General features: G+C 36.6%; 1 protein-coding gene across 13 annotated transcripts in view; it reads left to right on the forward strand.

Annotated features, from left to right (window-relative positions):
- ATP2B1 (ATPase plasma membrane Ca2+ transporting 1) overlaps positions 1 to 9,116 on the forward strand; it is a 125,351-nt gene extending 116,235 nt beyond the window's left edge. For 5 of the 13 annotated variants that reach the window (XM_087868864.1, XM_087868870.1, XM_087868867.1 and 2 more), the window contains 3 exons: positions 313 to 495; positions 879 to 992; positions 5,847 to 9,116. In XM_087868864.1, coding sequence (XP_087724990.1) covers positions 313 to 495; positions 879 to 992; positions 5,847 to 6,158 — 609 coding nt within the window. In that variant the 3' untranslated portion in view covers positions 6,159 to 9,116. Of the gene's footprint in view, positions 1 to 312; positions 496 to 878; positions 1,033 to 3,463; positions 3,536 to 5,846 lie in introns of all 13 variants that reach the window. The other 8 variants (XM_045779914.2, XM_045779916.2, XM_045779912.2 and 5 more) reach the window with 6 other exon arrangements.
- The last annotated feature ends 945 nt before the right edge of the window (positions 9,117 to 10,061 follow it).

Genomic DNA, 10,061 nt, shown 5'->3' on the forward strand with positions numbered 1-10,061 from the left:
GTTTGTGTACTTTACGGTCTTGAATGTCTTACTTAAAATATGAAAGCCGTAATCAGGTTATTTCCCCTCAGGAGAACTTTTTTACCATTCAAACTTAAAATATTTTCTGTAGCTAAGGAAAGAGCATATTTTTGTTGTTGTTGTTGTTGTTGTTGTTGTTCTGAGAAAGGAAGCCTGACGGACAGGATCTCATTGCTTCGTTGGTGACAATAGTTGGGCACACTCGTGACTCCTTACCTTTTGTATGACAGTTGATTGGTTTAATTTTACTCGGTTTTGATTTATTTCTAAGCTCTTTCCCCTGTGTTGTAGCTTATTTCAACAATTCCAACTAGCCGTTTAAAATTCCTAAAAGAAGCTGGTCACGGAACACAAAAGGAGGAGATCCCGGAGGAGGAGCTCGCGGAGGACGTGGAGGAGATTGACCATGCGGAGAGGGAGCTGCGCCGCGGCCAGATCTTGTGGTTTAGAGGTCTGAACAGAATCCAAACGCAGGTATGCACCTGCTAGAGAGGTAGGAGCCGTGATGGGGGGGGGGTTGCCGAGGGCTCTGGGACCTGGGCAGGAGGTTTGAATGCGCTCCTTAACTTCCTTTCTAGCCTTCCCAACCCACAAAACTTACTCTTTTGAAAAATAATACCGGTGCCTGGAATGAGTGAAGGTTTTAACTGATGGTGAAGGAATGTCTATATGCCCCTCAGCTCCTTTTTTCCTAGCTTTCCCCCCCTTCATCTCAAAATGCTACTCTTGCCTATTTATCTGCTCTGTAAAAAGTGCCTTTTTCTTTACTTTTTGTATGTTGATAGATGGAATGGTCCTTTCTCTTGTTCTCTCTCTCTCTTGCTGAGCAAGCTGTCACAATCTCTGATTCCTTGCAGATGGATGTAGTGAATGCTTTCCAGAGTGGAAGTTCCATTCAGGGGGCTCTAAGGCGGCAACCCTCCATCGCCAGCCAGCATCATGATGTAACAAATATTTCTACCCCTACACATGTAGTGTTTTCCTCTTCTACTGCTTCTACTACTGTGGGGTGTGAGTGTGTGTTCCTAAGTGCATGAAATTAACATTTCCTACTTCACACACCTAACGTTTCTCATTTTCTCCTTAATGTTTAAATTCATTGTTCAGGCTTTTCATAAAGCTTTCTTTTCGTAAAGTGGATTGAGACCTCAAAGTGTTGTCGTTGTTGTTGTTTTATTTCTTAGAGGGCTAGATAACAGGTGGAACAATTGCAACCAAAGATTAGATAGGAGATACGTGAGCTTGTCTCTGTGCTAACTCTGATAGCTAATACGGGGAATAAAATTGTAGCTTAGAATCTGTGAAACTACTATAAATTTTTGAGTATATGCCTTTAAACATGTTCATAGTGCATGGTTTCCAAAAGCATGTGATTTGAAACTGATCTAACAGAACCAAGAAATTACATTTTTAAAGCTGAAAACGAATCTAACATTTTGACGTTTATCTTGTTCAGTTGGCAAAGTTAAGTTTGTACCATGAAGAAAAGAGCTTAGTATATAGCCAGTTGTTTGCCTTCTTAGCCTAGATTTTGTGGCCTTGCTTCGAATTTATTTATTTACTTATTTATTTTTGAGAAGGGGTCCCTGTGTAAGCTTCAAAGTTCTGTGGTATTTATGGTTTTTTTTTTTTCCATTTCTATAATGAGTGTAAAATTGCATCCTCAATAAGAAATGTTCTATTAAGTTTTCCAGGGAAGTAGGGAAAGTGTACCATTGATTAGTTCTTACACCATTACATGTCGTAATTTCTATTAATTGGCTAGAATAATACATTTTCTTTCAGGTTTTTAGTAAATGGTAAATTCCCCAAAAGCCTTTTAACCTCTTGTCATCCTTACTGTACGTTACAGTCTTGATTTCATGGTGGACTCTCAGAATATCGGAGGTACTAACGATATAAACCCACCCCATCATTCAGCCCATCCCTGAAATCGGCTGGAATACCTGTGCTTAATCTTATATTTGGGCAGAGACCCATCTTACCCATTTGGTCCTCTTCCAGTTAAGGACTAGGCAACATGAGAAAGCTGGAGAGAGGATGAACTGAAGAAGAAAACAGTGCTATTTTAAGGAGGACAGTTTACTCAGTGCCTGTTTGTTCACTGTTTGCTTAAGTAATTTTCATTTGTCATTTTTGACAGTGTTGTAAAACAGGCAGAACAGGAAGTATCCCATTTTGCAGGTGTGAAAACTGACTTGAAGTATAAATGACTTGTCCACGGCTAATAAGCAGAGGCAGCATGATATAGAGCGAAGAGTAAACAAGTACTGTAAGGACAAAACAACTCTTGTTAAGTTAGACAGGATGTTAAATTTACATACATGGACAGATAGGAATCTTTCATTTAAAAATTACCCTGGTTCTGCACCTACCTAAATGAAATGGTGTATGTAAATTGCCTGGCATTATACCTAGGACAGCTAATGTCAGTTACATCCCTTCCTCCCTGTATCTGTGGATTTTGCATCATTCCTGGCTCTTGAGGTCTTATTACCACTCATCCTTTCATCTCCTATATTAATTAATGTTTCTTTAGTAGCGATCTGTAAACACTTGAGGAAGACCTTCCGTATGCCAGGACTGTGCTAGAAGCTCCAGACTTTGCAGTCTAGTTCAGGAAACAAACAAGTAGTTGCAAATTTATACATGGTAACGAAGCATGGGATATTACAACAGAGTCCTTAACCCACTCTGGGAAGTCAGGAAAAATTATCCAAAGGAAGTAACTCTCAAGCTGACCTTTGATAGAAGTTTACCAGTTGAGGAAAGCAGGCCTCAGTGACAGGTACTAAAAGTAATAAAACGTCAGGTGTTGATGAGTCTGGAGTGGCAGGTAGGGATAGGAGGCTCTCTGTATCCTGTAAGAAGGATGCAAATGAGAATACCCTTCACCTGGATTTACCACTTCTTAATAGTTTATGATGTCTGCTTTATCTCTCTCTATATGTTTATATTAGTATATACATTTTTTCTTTTCCATTTGAAAGTGACGAATATCCTGACATTTCATCTCTTAATACTTCACGTACCTCCTAAAAATAAGTTTCCTATATAATCATACCGTATCATCACATCCAAGAAGTTTAATATTGATATTCTATTGTATACAGTCCCTATTTGGTTCTCCAGTTGCCCCCAAAATGTCCTGTATTATAGCATTTTTGATCCATTTTTGCTACAGTTATTTATTATGTTATGACGTTGACTTCCAAAACAAACAAAAAAAACAGGCCAGTTGTCTCATTTTACTTTATGGATCTGTCTACTTGTTTCCTCATGATTAGTTTCATGTTAAACTTTCTAGACAGATGTATATCGTGGGTGGTGTGTATTCATTTTTATTTCAGCAAAATTTTGAATAATTGACTCTTCATTTGGAGGTTGTCATATGACCTTCGGTATGCTATCTTTACTGTATTTCTGTATAATTGTGTTCCAGACTTTACATTAAATATCAGATCCACTGAAGGCCCCTCCTGACTCAGAATCTGCAGTTTAACAAGATCCCCAGGTGCTTTGCATGCACATTAAAGTGTGACAAGCCCTGGCATGACATTGATACTTGTGAACTAACACTGTTTTAAGTTTGCACATGTATTAACTCACTAATGAATCTCGCATAACAATCCTATAAGGCAGGCACCACTGTGATTTCCCAGTTTATAGTTGAGGAGATTGGTTTGTCTAGGGTTCCTCAGCTAGCAGGTGGCAGAGCTGGAATTCACACCCAGACCTTTAACCTGTGTCTTCCTGACTTCACCATGCTATACTCTTACAGAGCTAAGTGAGCCAGAAGTAAAGCAGCCTACAGCAGGCAGGGCTTGGTAAGTGCAGGAAGACAGCTTTGAGGAGAGAGATTTTAATCAGCTTTCATCAGAACTGAGCATATGTTGTTGCAAATGGCAGAATTCCCTTCTTCTTAAGGCTGAATAATATTTCCTTGTATGCAGAGACACCTGGGTGGCTCAGTCGGTTAAGCATCTGCCTTCGGCCCAGGTTGTGATCCCCAGGGTCCTGGGATCAAATCCCGCATCAGGCTCTTTGCGCAGTGGAGAGCCTGCTTCTCCCTCTGTGCTGTTCTCCCTGCTGGTGTGCTCTGTCTCTGACAAATAAATAAAAATTTTAAAAAAATTCCTCGTATGTATATATGCCACATTTTCTTTGTTCATCTGTCAGTGGACTATTAACCTCGTTTCCATATCTTGGCTATTTATAATGCCGGAAGGAATAAAGGAGTGCAGGTATCTCTTCAAGATCCTGATTTTAATCCTCTGGATAAATTCCCAGAAGTGGGAGTCTAAAATAGACTCCTAGAATGGAGAGTAGAATGGTGGTTAGGGGTAGGGAGAAATAGGGAAATGTTTGTGAAGGGGTACAAAGTTTCAGTTAATGCAAGAAGTTCTGGAGGTGTAATGCATAGCATGATGACTTTAGGTAACAGTACTGTACTTATATACCTGAAATTTGCTAAGAGGGTAGAATCCTAACTATTCTTACCACACACACGCAAATGTGACAGTGCGTGGTGATGCGTTATGTTAATTAGCTTGACTGTCATGATTATTTCACAGTGTGTATGTGTGTACCAGATCATCAGCTTGCACATCTTAGATGTATACAGTTAAAGAAATGGGCATGAATGTTACCTTTTTTAAAAATACATTCAGATTTCCATTTGAAGATTTATTAATTTTTTCATTATCATTGTTGTACGAGATGATTTCGGTGACTCTTTTTTCCTGTAATGTCAGTATTCGTGATTTCTCTTAACAGTATGATAAATGGTATCTTCATTACTAAACAGGATTCATTAGAATCAATGCAGAAGCAGATACTATGTTTGAATTGATATCGAGTAGATGCTCAACTATCTGGATTTTGTCCCCTTTTTTGTTTTGAAAGTCTGTACGACACTGGGTTAATAAGACCTAATGTCAATGTGTGCAGCAGTGTTTTTGCGTTCATTACCCATTAACCTCTTTTCATCTATACAGCAGATTTCTGTATAGGGGGGTGATTTGTTGGGCTGTATGTTTAAGGGCAAAAATACCAAAAAACCTTGTGTTTTGCGAAATTGTTGACAGAAGAATCCCAGAGGGTTTGGGTTTTTTGTTTTAAATCTGTTCTTCCCAGTGAATGATATACTTCCTAGTATATAAAGTGATTTAAGTTGTAATGTGTTATAGAGAAAAACACTAATGCTTTATAGACAAGTGGCATATACTCAAATATTTATAGCTGTTTAATGGCATTTTATAGATATTTATTTGGGTTTTGTCTTTTTTTATTTTTTAATCAAGGGAATAGTGGGGTAGATGTGAGTTCATTGTGGCATTCAGCTTATATTTGCTTGGCTTTTTCATAGTTGGTGACACCCTAATTCCTAGCATGATAAATAGTAACCCTCTGTGCTTGACTTTGTTTAACTTATTTGAATTGTTTTCAAAAATTACATTTTTTTATTTTAAAAATCAGCTAAAGCTTGTGTATGATTAAGTTTTTGTTTTGTTTGTTTGTTTTTGTTTTCTTAGGGAAAAATGTCCTAGAAAATGGCTATTAAATTTTTAGCCAGTGACAATGAGATTTTTTTCAGTATTACTTTGAATTCTATAACTCCTAATTCTTAGAGTATGTGGTTTTGTTCTGTAGTGTCCTACTAAAAATATTCATTTTTTTTACAGTGTATTGCAAGTTCCACTGCATTACATGCAAATATGATTCACTCATACCTAGCTGTTTGTGGATTCAAACTCATAAGTGAACCATTTTAAAATTAAGCTAACAGTATACTGACATCTTTCTGTGTTTTCTGATATTTACAGATTCGAGTGGTGAATGCATTTCGTAGTTCTTTGTATGAAGGGTTAGAGAAACCGGAATCAAGAAGTTCGATTCACAACTTTATGACACATCCTGAGTTTAGGATAGAAGATTCAGAGCCTCACATCCCCCTTATTGATGACACTGATGCTGAAGATGACGCTCCTACGAAACGTAACTCCAGCCCTCCCCCCTCTCCCAACAAAAATAACAACGCTGTGGACAGCGGGATTCACCTTACAATAGAAATGAACAAGTCTGCTACCTCTTCATCCCCAGGAAGCCCACTACATAGTTTGGAAACATCACTCTGATTGTAAGCCGAATGTTAACACACTAGCTGCATTGTAAAGAAACAAATTGAAACTGGGTCTTTTCACATATTGTGATGGACAAGATCATATTCTTGTCTTTGGACTTCAACAGAAGACACACTTGTACGAATGTAGATTTATTTTTTTAAAAAAAAAAAAAAGCAAAGCTTTCTGCCAGACTGAGGGTGCTTTTTGGGGGGTGGGAGAAATGAACTGACAGATAAACAGTAACTCAGCGTATGCTGACCTGTGGATCATCAGTAGTACTAAGAATGGTCCTGAACAGTGTATTAGCGGAGCTGTAGTTTATCTCAGTCCTTGATGGGAGAGGGGGAGGAGGACAGCTGGGCAAGCAAGCGAAGAGCCCTGGATCATTGAATTGATACTTTAATTTCTGCTGTTGGCTGTTAATAATTTGGATTATTTATGTTTATAAATGATACAGATCTGTTTACAAGGTTTGTAGATACTTTTTTTGTTCCTGTTCATAGATGGGAAGCTTCCTTATAACTGATGCAGAGAAAAATTAGTCCTTCAAATACTGCTGTATTTTCAGGAAAACAAAAAGGGGTGTTTCTATTGAAACTGTACTAAATTTTTGCCTACAATTTACCTTGTTAAATACTGTAGATAAATTGCTAATACTAATAGCCAAATAGATAACACTAATGCTTTGTTTAAAAAAAAAAAACAAAAAACAAAACAAAACAAAAAAACATGAGCAGTGGTGTTTAATGAAGTTATGGCATCTGTCCTAATTAGTTTCTTAAATACATTTACTACTTAATGGTTTTGAAACAACTGTTTAATTTTTAAAATTTTTGAAAACTTGCTAATAACCTTTGTTCAGAATTTAGTAGACTGTTTAATGTGGGACATCAACTACATAATGAAAGATGCTTGAAATGCTTTTGTTATTTCAGGCAAATCAAATTAAATCAAACTATCAAACTACAAGAGAACCTTAGTCCTTTTTGTTTTTGTCTAAACATGTTAGCTCAGTGATGTCTTGGTGAACTGTGAGTGAACTGTATTGATTTTTCTAATAAATCCTTAGAAACCTCCATACAGCATGAGGGCTGTTGGCATTTTGAAAAAGGTTAACAGGTAGAAGCATACATGTTTTCCTTTTGTTTTTGAAACTTGTTTGTAAACATAAATATGCCCTTTTATTAAATAAATACACGGCAATGTTTTTTTTAAAAAAGAAATTTCAGCTTCTTTACTTAATTCTGCATATACGGTACATCAGTCTGTTCTCTTTAACCACCATTGGAATAAGTTTCAAGATGGTAACAGCCCCATGAGGTACCGCTTTAATCCCCCGGGGGTAAACCCAATAGAATCACATTAAGAAAATCGTTGCAATTTCACCATTTGACATATTCTTCACAGAATTTGGTTTGTCTAAAATAGTCTCACAGTCTAAAAAATAATAATCACCATTATCTTTGATAACATTTATTTTAATTTGTAAGTGGCCGAATAACAAATTAGGTAAAATGAGATCCTATGAAAAGGTGGAAACGGTCCTAAAATACGTACATTTAGATATAATAATTAGCCGTATGCTTTCGGAATGCCCATCTCTAAGCGATTTGGATTATTTAAGTCTTTGTTTCTTTCTTTTGTCGAACTTCTCCCCTTTTTTGCCCTGTCTTTACCTTTTAGGAACTGGCAATGTGTAGGGCCCAGATTTCACCAGGCATACGCTCCTCAGGCTGACATGAAGTTTACGCGGACTACGACACCTGAGCACGCTGACCTAGCAGAGAAACGTTCAGTCGATGGTGCTTGATATTTTTGGTGGGTGGGGGAAGATCTTTTTCTCTCCATCGATCCTTTGCAGTAATCCTCTGCAAGTCTTAGGAACACATGGGCTCTGTCAGCGTTGGTAATTGTACATTTATTCATCAGGTATTTAGAGCAAATCATACTGTAAAAAGAGGTAGCATGATATGCTCGAAAGCATACGAGGCTAGGAGTCATGACCTGGTTTCTAGTCTTGGTTTTGCCATTAACGTGCTGCATGACCTTGGAAAAATCATTTACCCTTCATGAGGGTGGTGGACTAGACTATCTTGAAGAACCCTTTCAACTCTAAAAGTTGACCCTAGCAACTGGAGAAGCCTACAAGGCATAGGGAATAGAGAAAAGGGAAATGTTTTCAGTTTTCTTTTTTATTTTGGTTATGCTTAAATATGAATGTAATTTCCAAAAGATTTAGACGTGCATGTGCTTTGGAGGGTTTGTATCGAGCTTTTACAGTATTCATTTTTCAACTCAAGGCAATGGCTTTTTACACCAACTCTAATCCATAAACGGGTCTTACGACGTCCATGAAGTAGTAGCAAGACATGCTTAGTGTGTATTTCTCTCTTTGAGACACTGTAATTTCTACCAGAAATTTCCAGAGCATTATGTAAGTAGAAAAAAATGCAAGCAAGCTGTTAAAGATCTTGGACCCCATGATATAGTATGTATAGCTGAAATCAGCATCTGTAATTCAATCACTTTTTCTCTTTTATCCTCTAACCAAAAAATTGTTTAATTTTGCATCCCAAATGTTTTTAATCTTTGTATATTTTTTAAAAATCCTTTTCTCCTCATCATTGCCTTTTTTGTGGTTGTAAATAGACTTACTTGCACTTTGAAGATGAGTTACTCCTTGTCATCTTACAAATATGTGATATGGTAATTTTCATAACAGATGTCAGTTTTGAACCAAGAAATGGTGATTTGTTTATAAGAAAAAAAAAACTGGCTTCATTTCTGTGAAATTGCTCTTTGAAAATTTCTTTTTACACGTGTAAGCCAACTGAGATACCGTGATGGTGTTGATTTCTTTCAATGATGCTTACCATCTCTTTTAGCCACTGAGCCTTTTATTATTTGTCTATTTGTAAAGTTTATTTGTCTTAACTCATTTAATAAATATCCTGTTTATCTGTTTCTGAATGGGGACTGAACTTCTTGAATATTGAAGTTGATCAGAGCATCATATTTCAGAATTAGTTTTTTCTACTTGAAATTTTAAAAATCCGGTTGATGAAAATTCTATAATGTACTTGAAATGCTATGGCTGTGTTACAGTGACTTGGTGTTCTAATATGCATGATCCTGCCCCTAGACTGAAAGTGGGTATATTGTCCTCACTCTCCTACCCACAGTCTTCGATCTGTACAGCAACCCTAGATCATTTCAGCAGTCTGATGAGCATGTAATATTTTGGTCTTAGAAAAGATTAGTTTTTCACAATAACTGTTAGAACTTCTTTTTTTTTTTTCATCAAATGATCCAAACTTGTCAATAGCAATTATCTGAACTCTGTGGTAACAGAATTAGATTACCCTTAGTTGGTTTTTATAATAAATTATTAACATAAATTAGCAACTTTGTTGAAATACTGACTGAACTTTTAAGTGATTATGAGTACCGTATTTTTCCATTTCGTAAAAATTATTAGTAAGTTATTGAGTCTGTGTAAGTACCACATTTCACATTAGATTTTATATATACGTATTATGTATTAGGATTAAATTTTGAATGAAGTTCCCTTTGTAAAATTAACTGAATAAGAAGAGGAGAGTTTCTGTAAGTCTTTGCTCGTTGACATTTTTCCTTCCCCGTGTGGTTAGAGAACTGTCACATTGCAGCTGCTGCTTTCTTCTGTCCAGACTCTGTTGCCCAAATCCCATATCAACCTTTATGTTTTCAAAGTACGATGTTGTGCTTATAGACAAAAAAAAAAAAAAACACAACCTTTTATTGGCATAATTAATACCATCTAACTAAAAATAATCTTTGAACCATTCTTGAAAAATAATCTTCTAAAGAATAAGCATTATAATCCCATAAAGAGTGTTTCATGCAGGAAGGGAAGTTGTGACTGTATTCCTGTAT

The sequence above is a fragment of the Ursus americanus genome, chromosome 17 (genome assembly GCF_024610735.1).
Source record: "Ursus americanus isolate L20-20 chromosome 17, mUrsAme1.1.p, whole genome shotgun sequence".
NCBI lineage: Eukaryota > Metazoa > Chordata > Mammalia > Carnivora > Ursidae > Ursus > Ursus americanus.